At 34.3% G+C, this 17114-nt stretch overlaps 1 protein-coding gene across 1 annotated transcript in view; it reads left to right on the forward strand.

Annotated features, from left to right (window-relative positions):
• The window catches only part of Tudor-SN (Staphylococcal nuclease domain-containing protein 1), a 271338-nt gene that overhangs the window by 221667 nt on the left and 32557 nt on the right, over positions 1-17114 (forward strand). The window contains exon 15 of the mRNA XM_090399685.1: positions 6994-7184. Within this exon, the coding sequence (XP_090255811.1) occupies positions 6994-7184 (191 nt within the window). The remainder of the gene's footprint in view (positions 1-6993; positions 7185-17114) is intronic.

Here is a 17114-nt window from a genome sequence, read left to right on the forward strand (position 1 = left end):
TGTGGAGATGAAAATGAACAGAAACCTCGATGTGTTTTTGTGTTATGAAGTGTTGTCGAAAGAGTGCATGAAATCTGCAAAACTCTGATGACATTTAAAAACTAAACATTGTGATGTGAAAAATAAGCCAGTTGAATTTTTTCAGCGAAGCTTAGGGACATTAAATCATGGGAAAGATATAATTACGGCCATGAGTTCCGTTAATAGCGAGGCACTGGAAGCATCCTAACTCTTAAGTTTGCTTATAGCGAAAACAGGGAAACCTCATTGTATCGGGAAAAATTTACTACTTACAACTATAAAAGATGTGGTAAAAACTATTTTTGGCAACAAGTTACTAAAAGATGTTGATTTGATTCCTCTTTCAAATGACACTGTAGGTGGCAGAATTAATGATATGGCAGGTGACGTAGAATCTCAGTTAATTGAAGGAGTTAAGAAGAGCCCTTATTATGCGTTACAAATAGACAAGACTACTGATGTTACAAATGATGCACAGTTAATATGCTACATAGGATACGCGCATGATAACAACATTCATGTTGATATTCTGTTTTGTAAAACTTTATCATCCCGAACAACTTGAGAAGAAATATTTCACACTCTCAATAACTATATAATACACAAAGGGATCCAGTGGGAAAAGTGTATGGGCTTTTGTTAGGATGGAGTTCGTGCCCTTACAGGCAGGCAGGCATAGTAGGGTTGTTTTCTATGGTCAAGGAAGTAGCTCCAGATAAGAATTGAGTACGTTGTTTCATACATAGGGAAGCGTTGGCCTCCAAAGGAATACCACCAGAATTTAAAACTGTCCTATACAACGCTGTCAAGCTAGTTAATTTTATTAAAGCCCGACCATTAAATAACAGGTTATTTTCAGTACTCTGCGATGAAATGGGCAGTGAATATATACAACTTTTGCTTCATTCTGAAATTCGCTGGCTTTCCAGGGGCAAAGTACTGTCAAGATTTATTATTTGTAAATTCTGATTTTGCATCACTCCTTGTTGACGAAGCATGGTTATCAACACTATCCTGTCTTTCAGACATTTTTTTTTGAAATTTCTCTCCCTTCAGGGAAATTCTTTAACTGTTCTTGATGCCTACGACAAAATAAAGGCATTCGAGAAAAAAACTGGTTTTATGGATTAATTATGTAAAAGACAGACAATTTGCAACTTTTCCAACATTGGAATCCTTTTTAGTGGAAAAAAATATTTTTATTGTTTCTGAGTTTCTGGAAAGGGTTTTTGACCACCTCAAAACTCTGAAACAGAATTTGGAAACATATTTTCCAAATAACTTAAATTTTTCTGATTTTGCCATCCATTTCAGCTTACAGCACGAAAACGAAAGCTCGTTCTCGTGACTGTAAGCCCACCCAATACAATACAGTAGTCCCACCCACCCCTGGATACCTTTTGAATTAATTACAGCAATCTTTCGATTAATGCGCCTAATGCGTTCTTTAAAACAGGCGCATTAATCGAAAAATGCACTAATCAAATATAATAACGTACGGGAAAATGTATAATTTGTTCTTCAGATTTCTTTTTTGACCCTTAATTTTTTTTATAAAAGAATTAGGGTATGTCTCAGGGCCTAGTTAATGGAAAAACCATGAAGCTGAAAGACAATAAAACATATTCAGAATATAAATTTATTATTCTGCTTCTTAACAAAGAATTGAGCTAGCGTAGTTTGGCGAGCATTCTGTTTATTTTTTTCTTACAACTGACAGTATGACCCCTATTGCTTCTTGTACAAATTTTACTAGTTCTCTCTTCACCAGGGAGTCTCTAAGAATTGCTGCTTAAAAATTTCAATTGCACGAAAACTATTTTCAAATTGTTTCTGTGAAACCTCTTTGGGTTTTTTCAGTGATTAAATTTTCATATTCTACAGGATCTTCCCGCTGTGCATCTAAATTCAGAATCACTCAATTTCTCAGAATGATATTTAATTAATTTGAAAAGCCTCTAAAATCATTTGCACAGTGTGGAAGAATGTGCTAAATGGCTCGCATATTGCTAGCAGTAATTTCATTCAACTTTGCGACTTTATAACCAGGCTGAGATTTCTCTGATTTGGCTAGAAAAGTCTTGGAAGGCATTCTCTTCCAAAAAAATTCTTCATAGTCAAATATGGAAAAAAAAGTGACGTTACGGAAATTTACCAGCGAGCTTATGAGAACAAGGACAAAATTGGAGTTGCCTTGGCTTCACTATTTATAAAATACGAATTCTACCTGCAACTCATGTATTCGTGTTTTATTAATACATTGAGTTGAGTAAACTTCACTAGCCTGAAACACCAGGCTTCGAATGGACCTAGTTCAAAAAAATTGCAAGTGTTAAGCAAAGACAAAAGTTCATTTAACACTGTAACTAACTAGGTGGGTGCATAATAAAATATTCAACTATAGAGCTGAGAAACTTATATTTCTCTTACATATCCATTATAATAGATATTACAGATTCATCTATATTTTATAGCAAAATGTGGAAACAAGCAAAAATAAATGTAGAAAAATTTTTTTTACTTTTGAAAATTTACTAGAAAGCTTACGAAAAGGTTATGTTCTTACAAACTCTCTGGTAAATTTTTGAAAGTTTCTACATTTAGCTATAAAATATGGATGGATCTATAATATCTTCCATTACAATATCTCACTTGGTTCAAATAGAAGCATCTTGGCTCAATTTTTTGCAGTTATTATATTTATTATATTTATGGAAAGAACTTTTATTTTTCCTTTTTATCAAAGAAGGTCCTAAAAGTTCTTATTATGGGAATGTAAAATAAACAAATAGGAGATATGAAAAATTCGGCCGAATGTTTATTTCATTATTGAAACTCTTCATCATTATTCAACATTAAGAATTTCAAATAAATGGAGAGCTTATGAAAATAAAATCTTCAACATCAGAGTTGCTATAGCTTTCACTACTTAAAAACATTCCAGGTTAAGTAGTGCATGAAATATAGATTGATCTGTTTATTTTTCAATGCCAAAATGAATAATTTTAGGCTCTTCTTTGATAATTACTCTTAAGCACCAATGCTGTTCACTTATGAAAAATACAATTGTATGAAACAAAATTGCTTTGGTATTGAATGAGGATTTGTGTCATTTCTGGCCGATCTCCTATGAGAACCAACAAGTTGAACCAGCTGTTGGGCCAGTGAAACCTTAATCAAAAGAACTACCCTATTTTTCCATGTATGAGACGAACCATACTTTTTCGAACCCAAAATTAAGAAAATATTTTAAACATAAATCAGAACATATTTGATATTTTTTTAAATATTCAAAGTATATTTAATAGTTGCAATATCTTAATATTTTTAAGATAGATGCTAAAAATTATGCATCACTCTCAGTTCTGGCATATCATTTGCGTCATCACTATTAGTTCCAGACATCACTTTCTTCGACCTTTACTGCATCACTGCTGTCTTCTGAGTCACTGTCTATATATATATGAGGTCATCCTAAGTTCCATCCATGGCATTGCTGATTCCACATTTCTTGAAGGACTCCATAATCACCTCATGCTTGACTCCATTCCATTAGTTTAGGACTTTATTACTGAGGTTTACATACCTCAGTAATGGTTGGTTTTTTTACACTCTTCCTGTCGGTGTCAAGTTATTACCTGATTTTTGCATCCATTTATTCCATTCTTCTTTCATCAGAGCTTTGAAGGGCTTGTCGATAGAAATATCTAGTGGCTGTAGCTGACCTGTAAGTCCACTAGGAATAACTGCTAGCTGTGTTCACAAATCTGCTGTAATCCTTTTTGTCTTTTCTGTTAAACGTGCTCGGAACACAAGCAGGGCTGGCCTCTTCAAGAGCCCTCTAGGTCTTCTGGACCAAATGTTTACATACCAAATAACCATGGCCTCTTTAGTCTCTTGTATTACAATTTCTTCATTCACTCACGGGCTTCCAAAACATAAATAATGAAACTTTTACATTACCTTCACATGGGGCTTTGGACGGGTCTGCTGGCTCTAGTACTATCATGAAAGAACACCTGAGGTTTGCTTCATTGTTCTGGACAACGTGCGGTGTCATGTATCTGCAACGTGGCTGTCCTCGATACGCACTTTGGCTATCTTCGTTATCAGAGGACTACACGGGAACATTGACAACTCAGCACCCACTTATAATGAAAGCAGTGGCTGCGTTGCGCTGGAAACTTCTCCGTAGATTCAGGAACTCTCTGATTCAAATCTCCCGCTGCCACGCATCCTCGCCAGCCATTCATCCTGGAACCAGCTACCTGGACTTTCTCCTCTCGACCACGAGATCCCAGGAAAAAAGCCTTGTTCTTCCTCCTGCAACACCTTATATTTTCTCCACATAGCACCCCCTATCTTTTTCTGAAACCCCCTCGTGCGGCACTATGTAACAACAGTCACGTGGTTTCCAGTACAAGACTGGAAACCACGTGACTGTTGTTACACGCACCTGTTCCTTGTGTCACACAACCTCGGGTGCTTACACTGACCGTACTAAACCTTTGGACCCATTCTTACATTGAGACCAGTGGAATACTTAAGCAAAATCTAGTTACACTTTACAATACTGAATCCTGATTTATAATTTCACAAAAAAAAAAAAAAAGCTTCTAAATAATACAATACACTTCCAAAACTGTTATATATCTCTATAATTTTCCAAATTGATTCTTTCTAAATGTTGTATTTTATATACTTTAATATTTTACATTTTAAACACTATATTATCTGTAATTTTACCAAAATGCAAGTATTTTCTGATGTGAACAATTTAATATGTAAAGATGTATTTGTTGAAATCTGTATGATCTCTTTAAACGAAGTCATAAGATCATTCAGAGTTCAACAAAATCAACAATGTTCATTTCTCTTCCAAGCCTTTTTGCCTCATGTTGAATAAGCTTGGTTGACACATATATCTCACTCTGGAGCTGCTCCATAATCCAAGTCTTAAGCCTCCAAGTTTGGTCATTTTGCTGGTTTTCCTCCTAAGGCCCTCTTCTTTTTTGGTATTGTGAGTAGTTGTTCTTCCAGTTTTCTCCACCGTCTAATCATACACTCAGTGGCAGAAGGTCCAAACTGTCTCTACGAAGCTTTATTTCCATGTTCTTTTGAGTAATTGATGACTTTAAACTTGAATTTTGAAGAATATGACAATCGTGTTTTTATTTTTGGACATTTTTATGAGCTAGTGCTCAAAATATTTTTAATGCATTAACTTACCCTGCCAACGAGTTGCAGATGTATGAATGCTTTCAGAGTTCTGATTGGTTTATTCAGAATCATCCGTTAATGACATCAATCGACAGAGTTAACAAAGGCTAGTGATTGGTTTAAGCCTGTTCGCAGAGATGAAGTACTGGAAATTTTGCCATGGCGACCATGGGTCTCTCAACTGGCTACCCCTGTGTATAAGATGACCCCCGATTTTCGGTCTAAAAATTTTAGAAAAAAGTATAGTCTTTTACACAGAAAAATATGGTAATCATAGGTGATTGTATGGATGCCTTAGCAGCATGCATATCTTTTAAGTATTGCAAGCTAATGCAACTCTGATTGCTGAGGATTGTATTCTCATAAGCTCTTCAGTCAGTTTTCGAAACTATCAAAGTTACACCCACACACAGGGTGATTGCAAAGTTGTGCAACCGAAACTTTGAATTTGTACCAATTGTTTCAAAATTGTTTTAATCATTCCTTATGCCACTAGATGTCACCATCATATTATTACAAACTATTGGAGATGCCAAGTTTACTGCGATGTTAACAGGTTGTTCTTGGTGTAGCTTTGTTCATTGTGGAAGTGAAATGTCTTTTTCGCAGCTGCAACGAGTTTTAATTTTGGAAAGTTATTTCACTAATCATTCCTAAGCATGTGTTGCCGAGAAATTTTGAGAGAAATATCCGAGTTCAGCAGTCCCTCAGAAGTTGACGATAATGAGATTAATGCAGCAATTTCAGGAAACTGGATCTGTTGCAGATAGGAATCGCTTTGGAAGACACTCTATTTTGGCTGACGATAAAATAGAAAAAGTAATCTCTAGAGAGCACTCCAGCAGTCCCCAACAAAAAGCCTTAGGAAACTTGCCATGCAATCATCAGTGTTATACGGTAGTGCTAGGAAAAGGATTAAAACCAAGAAAAAAAATTCTTGGTATCTTTAATGTATTTTACCAGGTAAAAAACTTTCTACATCTTTGTCTCATCCAGAGATTTTTATTAAGAAGGTCAAGCAGCTTTTGTCTACTTGTATATGAGATATATGACTTCTGCATTACTTCAACCTTGGTATCTCTCCCGGGTCTGGCACCCACTGAAGAGATCTCAATAAAAGTCGAAACCGAGCTGGGTAGTGGCCCTTCCCATTATGCATTGCATTATACACACCTGTATAATGCAATGCATAATGCATTGCATTATACAGGCATTATGGGATACATACTAAGGCAAGTGATATGAAGTTATTAGCTGTACATACAAGTAGCTCAGACGTGAATTTCACTTGCAAAACTTTGTTTTGCTTACTTGGGAAAAGGATTTAAACCAAGTATAAAATTTCTTGGTAACTTTAAATGAAGTCATAAGACTTCGTTTTAAAGTTACCAAAAAATGTTACATGCCCAAGGTAAAAAAACTTACTTATATAAAGTTAACACAGGAAACTCTTGAGTATGATTCCTTTATTACTCTTGGTTAATTCAGTTTTCATTTCCATGAGGTGTTACACTGTATATATTTCCCATTTTTCCATATTTGAAATAAATATGTGAAGTAACTGTAATACCATTTAATCTCGTTATAGCAAACTCATGGAGATTGGAACAGTTTATCATTTACTGTAATGAATTTCTTTTAGTAAAGTATATCTGCCTATAGCATTTTAGTTAGGACATTTCATTAGTTTGTTGTTGTGAAAGTTGACTATATCATGAAAATTCTTGCCAAGAATTGGGTATTTCTTTGTAGGACCAAAATTGGAAGAAATGATGGAACAGATGCGGCAGGAACTTCAAACTAATCCTCCTTTGCCTGGTGCTTATACTCCTAAAAAAGGTGAATGGTGTGCTGCTTTATTTACTGATAATCAGTGGTACAGAGCAAAGGTAGAAAAGATTGCTGGAGATACAGTGCATCTGTTATATATTGATTATGGCAATGTAAGTGAACTTTATTTCTTTTAATTGTTCCCATATCTTTAGTTGTTTGCTCTTTTGAACCTAAATTAGTTTAAGATGATAAAATGGTTATTTTTGACCACAAGAACTATAGGAAAATGAATGACTACTATTTGGGTTTTTTTTTTTTTTGGTCAAATTTATTTTAAAACTAAGTTATACCAACTTGTTTTGCCAACTGTGGCTGTTGGCTTCATCAGGGTAAAAGATGTATAAAAAATAAGAACACTTAAATGCTAAAAACTGTTTACGCTAAAATCATAAAACGAACTGAATACAATTGCATTTTTATTGCATTTTTATGAAGCAGAAGAATGCGTACATCACACGCATATTGCGTGTATGATCTGCGTTGTTATGTAGGAATGTTCTGTAGTTGGCAGCAAAATTTAATTCTGGCATGTTGAAAGATCTAGTGAGGATCTTCCAGATCTCAGGCAAAATCAATCCTTGGTTTCTATTAAGGTTTTGTTCTGAATGGAGAACTGTTGTGGCTGCTTTTATAATTCGGGAGCGGATGTCCTCCTCTAAGTAGGGCATTGAGCTTTTATCCCATTCTATCATATGGTTAGTCCTAGCAAAACGAAAGGCTAACCCCGATTTGTCTTCTCTATTATTATTGACGTCTCCTATGTGTTCCTTCTTTCTGATTTCAAAACTTCTTGAAGTCTGGCCAATATATAGTTTTCTTCCACTTTTATAAAAATGCAATTGTATTCATTTTATGGTTTTAGTGTAAACAGTTTCTAGCATTTAAGTGTTCTTATTTTTTATATATCTTTTACCCTGATGATGCCAATAGCCACAGTTGGCGAAACTAGTTGGTATAACTTAGTTTTAAAATAAATTTGACCAAAAAAACCCAAATAGTAGTCATTCATTTTCTTATAAATTAGTTTACTTTTTAAGTTACAAAGTAAAAGAGGAACAGATCTAAGTAAGATTAAATTTCATTGTCCTACCTTTTGAATATTCTCCTCCAGTAATGTAATGGGAAAAGAATGACTTTGCCTCCAATGCATGCATAACAGACAATGTTAAATGCACCCAATCATTCCAGATGCCCAATACACAATGCCACTATATCCTTTTGCCAGAAAGAGATCAGAAAAATATTGTCTATATTAGACACAAAAAACTTTGGCAATTTCAAATTTAGATTGTGACTGGATGATGGTTGATTTCTGCTCAAGTTCTGTAAATACTTATAGCTTATTTTTAGAAGGGAAACAGACACCAAGCATATACAATAATGGAAGGGTGTTGGGTATGCAACAGATACCATCAGTCGGTCTGATTTTCTCTCTCTGAATTTGCAAATTTTAAGAAAGGCTTTGGTGGGGGGGATATTTTATGGTTTAGCAGATTTATTCTTATAGCAAGTGAGCAGTTTTTTTGAGTGAGACCTGGAGGATAAGAGAAGGTAAAGGCTCTTTTCCTCTCCAATGTTGCCAGATATTTATGCCATGTATGTGACAAAATGTTGGACACATACTGTCTGTGTATTATGATTCGGGTGAGTCCTTAACTCAATGTTTGCTGGATGGTAGAGAAACCTTTGTCTCCTGATTAATTAGTAAGAGGATTTCTCTTTGATAACAAATAACAAGGTTACTTTGTTCAAACTTTAGTAATGTTGTTGACAGATATTGTTAACAATAATAGTTCAATAGAAACAAAATAATGTTCTCACTACATGCTTTGAGCAACTTAACCATATTCAAATCTAGGTGCATTGAAGTATTTAGTGTTCTGAAGGAATTAATGTTCTTGATATCATCCCTATTTTCCCATACCCTAAGCAGTACTTTACCTCAGTACTTCACCTGTCTCAGTAATAAGTACTGAGAGCAATTTGCTTCACCAAAAGTTTGCTCCAAATATCCACACAATATAAAACACATTCTCTATTGAATGATTACTGCTTGACATTATAGCAGAAATCAATTTTAGATGGATTCAACTGTTACGGAGGTGGTCCAACTAACGAGAATTAGCTCATTCACAGGAATCATTTTTTAGTCACATGCACAAAAAAAGAAAAGCTGAATAGTGGAGTACTGTATTTTTACTATACTCATATTTGAGATAATTAAGCAGTCTTTTCTTTGTTGCACTGAGTAGTATTTTATTCTTAAGTAAACATTACAGTAAAAAAAAATAAAATGCTTAATTCATCATCAGATTCCTGATATGTAAGTTATGTGGTTTTATGGATTGCTCTGATAGTACTATATGATTGTTTGATTTATTACTGCCTCCTCAACAGTTTTCTTCCAATTTATCTGTTATTTTTCAGCCTTCCACCCTTATCAAATCTGCCATTTGTGTTCTTTCATAGCACTAATGGTGTCAATCCATCTAGAACTTGATTTGATTATCCTCTGGCGTTTTTTTTTTTTTTTTTCATCCATCTCCTGGCATTTAATACATCATTTACTAGTCTTTTATCTTCCATTTTGTTTTAAAATTTCAACATTGAGGAAGAATCTGACTAGTTGGATATCATGCTGTGACCAGCATACATAGTTCAAAAGGGAAACCTTACATGCAAACCCAGTTGAAACAGTACTTTATATAAAGTTTATGTAGATGCTTAAGTGGATTGCAGAACATTGTCATGGTGGGCATCTTGCTTCCATGAGGGTCAAACAAGCATTGAAGACTATCCAAGAAGTGGTAGGACATTGATGGGTACAGATAACACATCAGTGTTTATTAGTTTGGTGCTAAAAGATCACACAAAATGCATGATAAATTGCAATGAAGCAAACAACTCTATCTGGTTTTACAGTTCTGACTGAAATTTTGAAGAAGAGATAAGTGATTATCACACCAGCTGACTGAATACTAGCAAGCAAGCAAGCAACTCGTAAAAGGATTGCTGAACTGCTGCATCATTATGGTGAGACAGAATACAAAGAGAATTGTTGCCACAGATAAAAGATGGCTATGAAATTTTGAACCAGATTAAATGTCAGCTGTCACAGTGGAAGCATTCATCCTCATCCAGAAAGGTGGTAATAATTGTTTACAATGACAGCAGCATGTTACAGGAAATTTCTACAAACATTTTTGTGGCTGAAAATTTGCAGAACAAGATCTGACACACTTCAGCCAAAGTGACCTTGTTTTGAATAACAGTGTAAGTCCACATACTTTACTGGAAGTATTTTATTTCATTGAAAATCATGGATGGTCAGTGCCTCTCGCTCTACATAAGCCAGCCAGATTTTGTTCTATTCCTTAAATTGTATGAACCACTCCATGGGGAAACATCTCATTGCCATTGACAAGCTTTCTACTGAAATGTGACCTAACCCATTACATGCATCAATGAAAAGAGTTATTTGACAGTGCACAAGACACAAATGTTGGACAGCAGTGATAAGGCAGAATAGAGATGGCCTGTACATGTTTTGTAATATGTTATGATGAATAACCGGCATGGTGTGCAGAATTATTGAAATGCCCTGTACATCATTCTGTTTCACGCATTATACATTAGATTCCAGTTAATTGAGACAGTTATCTGGAAGAACAAAAACATAATGGGAACTTGCTTCCCTTATCTGGGACACAGTGCTGTTTAGTTGGGCCAGGCAGTGACTTCTGTCATATTGAGTGTTAGAAAAATGTGTAATCTTGATTCAAAAATTTAGTGCTGCTGACAGTACAGACAAAACGGCTGTTTTATTATGCCACATGAGATAGTTCCACGTGTTATAAACACACTACACTGTTTGGATCAGTGAAACCAGTATGTCTTGTAATAATGTTATGCTGTTCAAATATGCCAATAACTAGTAAATGCAAGCTATTAGTTGGTAAAAGGGCCAGACATTGATGCTTTAAGGGAATTAGAATGAAGAGGTTACCAGTTCACCATTCTCGGATAATATCCGTATTTTAAGAATTGGCTTATGAGTTGGGATGGAATTACAGTGGAAAGCAAGAACATTTTTACTGTTTCTTGACAATTGCTGAGGAGGTCCGTGCAAAAGATAATCTTTTACAAGTAATACTTTATAGCCAATAGTTGACAAGGAATAAGCAACAAGACCAGTGAAAACTTTTTCTCATCTTAGTTTTTCATTACTGGCTGTATTCAATTATGAATACAGCCAGTAATGAAAATGACATCCCATTAGATTAAACCACATCAGAAACTATGAAGTGTTTGGATCCATTATTGACAGTTCTCTTCAGTACAATAATGAAAATGAAGATTTAGAGGACAAAATTGAAGCAAAACATCAGAGATATTAGAATAAAACGGAAGTGATGAGAATGGTACTTTTGATCTTTGAGCTCAGCACCCTAGAAAATTTTATTACTGGATTACAACTGTTCATGCAGGAGGTCAATGATAATATATGCAGTACATACCTGTGCTGATTTTGTTTAATTGCAGTCAATCAAAAAAAAAAAAAAAAAAGATGGACTATGTTCAGTGAATCCTACATGTTTATTTAATATGTACCTAAATTAAATTAATTTTATCATCATCAAATTCCTGCCATGTACCCTCAAGGGGTGTACAGGATATGATAGTACTACATGAAAAATTTACATCATTACTAACTTCCTATCTACAATTTTCCTCCAAATCAGTTTGTTACTTGTCAGGAATCCAACATTATCAGATCTTGTATTTCTATTGTCTAAGGCACTTTGTATAGTATCAATCCACCTGTATCTTGGTCTTTCTCTAGTCATTTTCCTGCCACCCTGGCAGGGAACCGTTGTTTTGTTAATCTTTCCTCGCCCATTCTATTTAAGTGACCATACCACCTGAGATTAGCTCTGCTAATGCATTCCTGGATGTTGACAATGTCAAGTTCTATCCTGATATCCTCATTTTTAATATGATATTGCCATTGATGCCATCTGTTCACGCCTCTAATTTTTCTCAGGACTCTCATATCTGCGGTCTCTAGTCTTTGGTCAAGTGTTTTACATCTGACCCAGCTCTCAGATCCATAAGTTAAAATTGGTTTGAACACTGTCTTGTATACAGCTAATTTAGTGTTCCGACCAATTTCTCTCTTATTCCATATGAATTTATTCATTTGACTTCCTACCATACCAGCTTGTTGTCTATTTCCATATTTAATTTACCATCATCACTAAAAATCGTGCCTAAGTAGCTGAAATGAAAATTAATTTTATGGCAAATATTATTCTTTAATTAAAGCCAATGGTTTAAGTTATGTCAGTAATTTTGCTACTCAATAAACAAAAAAATTGTCTAAACTTGTATTTTGTCCTGAGGGGTACTAAGAATCTTCAGCAAGCCATTCAAAATAGGAACATGGAATGTTATAGCTATGAAGCTGGTAAGCTGAGAAATGTTATTGAAGAAATGAGAAGACTAAAAATACAAACCTTAGGCATGAGTGAAATAAGATGGCCAGGCTCAAGAAAATACTGCTACAACAATATGACCCTATATTACTCTCTAAGCAGTAATAATACTCACCAACATGGAATAGGAATATTAATAAGTAAAGAAATATCTAAAAATGTGCTCAACTTTATTCCATTCTCCAATAGGTGAATGCTTCTACGACTCAAGAGCCAAGCAATCAACATCAGTGTTATACAGGTATACACACCGACTGCAGACAAGGATGATGCAGAAATTGACCTTTTTCTATTTTTAACAGAAAGAATTTCTCAAAATGACAAAGAAATATGACATCATCATCATTGGAGACTATAATGCAGAAATAGAGAAAGCAGCATCGGGAATCACAGTAGGACAGTTCGGACTTGGGATAAGAAATGATAGAGGAGATCGCTTAATACAATTTTGTCAAGAAGAAGACCTAATAATTACAAATACATGGTTCGAACATCCCAACAGAAGACTACACATGGAAATCGCCACAAGACAATAACAACAGTATAGTCAGAAACCACATTGATTACATCTTAGTCAATCAATGTTTTAGAAGTATTGTGAGGAGTGTAACGACCTATTTAAGTAGCAGAACTCAAATTGAGACCAAAGAAAATCCAGAAAACAAGACAGATGAAAAAACTAAATTTAAAAAAAGTTAAAGAATGCAAAAATAGGAAAAGAACTCAGATTAGAGCTTAATAATAAAGTTGCTTGGAACTCCAATGATGATAAACTAGAAGTAATTGTGAAGTGAATTATATAAGAAACTAAAAGAAGAATTATTACAAATAAGTACAGAAATACTTGGTTATAATATCTCACAAGCAGGAGGATTGAATGACTGCCAAGATCTTATCCCTTATGGACCAACACAGACTTCATAAAGATACTACAAAATATAAAGGGATACTGGTCAAAATAAAATCTAAAATAAAAGAAGCCAAAGAAAACTGGATGAAAGAAAAATATAATGAAACTGAGGAGCTACAAAAAAACGCTTCACAATCTTCACAAATAATAATAATAATTAAAGCATTCTCGGGATTGATGAAAAAATTACATCCTATGTACTTAGGACTAATGAAGGAGAGATAATCCTAGTTTGGACTTGAATACATTAAGGCACTGTTTTCTAATAATAGACAAGACTTAACAAATTCAAGGAATATAGTCACAGGGCCACCTATCTTGAAGTCTGAATGAGTAAAGAAGATCAACTTATCAAGAAATGGTAAAGCGTGTGGACTGATGAACTTCAAACAGAAATTATTTAACTAATCAATGACAGCAATATTGATAAAATTGTAAAACTGTTCAACAGAATTTGATACTGGTAAACTTTCCTCTGATTGGATGAGTTTAATCTTCATTGCATTGCCTAAAAAACCTAATACAAAAACTTGTGATGATTTTAGTTGATTGCCTAATGAGCCAGACTCAAAATATTCCTAAAAATTATTCATAACAGAATATGTCAAAAATGTGATGATCTCATTAGTGAAACTTAGGTTGCTTTTAGAAATGGCCTAGGAACAAGAGAATCACTTTTCTACTCATGTATCTTAGCACAAACATGCAGAGAACAACAAAGAAACCTTTATATTTGTTTTATTTATTTCGAAAAGGATTTTTAAAGGTTCAGCATAATAAACTCATAAACATTTTAGAACAACTAGGCCTAGATGATAACGATGTTAAAATCATTAAAAACCTCTACTGGGGCCAGACTGCTTCTGTCCTAACAGACAACATCAGGAAAAGCAGTATCAAAATTGAAAGAGGAGTGAGACAAGGATGTATGCTATCTCCACTTCTGTTTAATATCTACTGACAAGTCTTATTTTTCAAGTAGTTAGAAGGAAGAAAGGAAGGATGAATTAATAATGCATGCCATGCAGATGATACTGCTTTAATTACAATGAATAGATCTTCAATTACTCCTAGAATGTGTCAACAAAGAAAGCACAGAAATGGGCTTAAAAATTAACACCAAAAAAAAACTTATGATAATAAGCACCAACCCTTTGATAACAACTGACTTAATTATAAATGTAAATAAAATGAAATAAGTGAACAAATTGAAATATCCAGTTGGGATCATGGCTAAATAAAAGTTCAGACTGTGAAATGGAAATAAGTTCAAGAATTGAAATTGCAAGACAGTCCTTTATCAACATGAATCCCATTTTATGTAACAATGACTTAAACATTGAAATTAGAGTATGAATAATGAAGTGCTACATATGGTCAAGTTTACTATAAGGAATTGAAACATTAATATTAAAGGCAAATACAATATAAAAAAAAAAAAAAAAAACACGAAGCCTTTGAAATGTGGATATTTAGAAGGATGCTCAAGATCCCATGTACAGAAAAAGTGAAGAATGAAGAGGTACTGAGAAGAATAAATAAATAGAGAATTATGATAATGTTGTTTCTGACCACTGAATATTATACAAAGAAGCATATAAAACTGGGTTTTTAATTGGTCAGCGATTTCTAGAAATGTAGCGCGTTAGTTTCACCAACTTGACTGTTGGCTTCGCCTGGGCACACAAAAAGCAACAAAAAAAACAGAAACACAATGTTTGAAACAGGACAGAAACAAGCTAAAGTATCAGGGTAAAACATAACTGAATGCTAAATATTATCACAATTCAATTTAAGCTGTTTTTGTTGCTTTTCATGTGTCCAGATGAAGCCAACAGTTAAGTTGGTGAAACTAAGGAGATGAACAATTTCTACATCTCTGTAGAAGTCTTTGACCAATTAAAAATCCAATTTTATATGCTTCTTTGTATAAATCGAGAATTAATCAATATCATGAAAAGAAGGAAAACTGCTTATTTAGGACATCTAATGAGAAACCATAAATATAACATTCTCCAGGCAATACTGGAAGGTAAAATCATTCATCAAAAAAATTGATCGCTGAACTCCATTCAGAAAGAAATAGCAATTAAAGAAGTATTTTGTCCTCCTATTCAGATACACATTTTGCTGTGTATCTGAATTGTGAAATTTCATTTAATTGGGCAACTGCTTAATTGGTCTAATTCAGGATTTTCCCGATGTAGCCCAATTAATTGGAATCCACTGTATTTGAATTTTTTTTTACAATTTACGGTAAAGTTTGTTTATAATAAAAGTGCTAGGAAAAATCCCTTTAGTACAGCCAAACATAACACCACAGATTTCTTGTTCACCTCTTTAATTTTTTTAACAGAGATCTACAAAATATGCATGTTATAGGAAGATAATACAGCAGTTTAATATATGGTTGGTGAATAGTGATTTGTTCCCAGATTTAAGCAAATCCTTCCATTTCTGGGTTGTTGAGCATATTCCACAATTCTGCAACTTGTACCCACTTTTACATCTCCTTTAGTTGCCAGTGTTAAAGTAATTATTTTTGTGTTATAAGATATCATATTTATTCAGGGTTTGATAATTATAATAAAGATCCTCTTGTAATTAAATTTAAAGTTTTGTGTATTTGTATAGTTGACATTCTAGGTGGTTACATTTGCACAGTGACACTGACATCATAAAACTCCTAGACAAGATACTATCATCTAACAGGATTTTATGTGTGTGTGAATTTTGCCCACCAGAAATTGTAAACCTATCATACATTTTAGTATGATAGGTTTACAACATCATTTTTTACATCATTTTTTACTGCTAGATAATTCTGTAGTAAAAAATGATGGAACCGTTTTCATCCACTATAGATCTCTAATAAGCAGGGTAAGGATCCCACACACCATTTATCTATGAAAATTGCATTATACATATGTCAGATTCCCGATAGGCGACTCCTGTGAATGTTTCGTTAAACTTGCGCTCCCGAATTTTATTGTAATTGCAAGTATCTTTTTTGTGCAAAATAACCAGTAAACGGAATACAGAGGGTACTAAGGAGCCAGTTACTTCTACACAACTCATAAGTACCCATAGTCCTTCATATCAGTTATTTTTCAATTAAAAAAACAGCCATGTGAAAGCACCCGATATGCCTACCATGCGAAGTAAAGATGGCGGCAACAAAGGCCAACAACGAAAGATTACTTCTAGTCCCATCAGTGTAGTGCAGCCGATAGCCAACAAACCGAAACACAATACGAAGTGCCGTAGTTGTGAAACCGAAGTTACTGAAAGGGAAGAAGGTATATCTTGCAATTTCTGTTGCAACTGGCTACATACTTCCTGCGCAAAAATAGATGAATCGGCGCTCAAGCTTTTTACTGACCTGAACCAGCCTTTTTTCTGTTCGATGTGCCTTCCTTCTGTTAAACAGCTGCTGAACCTAGGCAAACAAGTTGAAAATCTCGAACAACACCTTAATAACACGATCGATACTTTCTCGTCTAAAATCCAAAAGTTGGAAACAAAGCTTGAGATAATCGATGACCAGCTGCCAATCGCAAGTGCATCTGTACCCCCTGACGAACTTCATGATTTAATCACATCAACGGTACACGTATTGCTCGAGGCCAGAAACA

Source organism: Typopeltis vanoorti, chromosome 10 (assembly GCF_054136105.1).
Source record: "Typopeltis vanoorti isolate ZY-2024b chromosome 10, IOZ_Tvanoo_1.0, whole genome shotgun sequence".
Classification (NCBI taxonomy): Eukaryota; Metazoa; Arthropoda; class Arachnida; order Uropygi; family Thelyphonidae; genus Typopeltis; species Typopeltis vanoorti.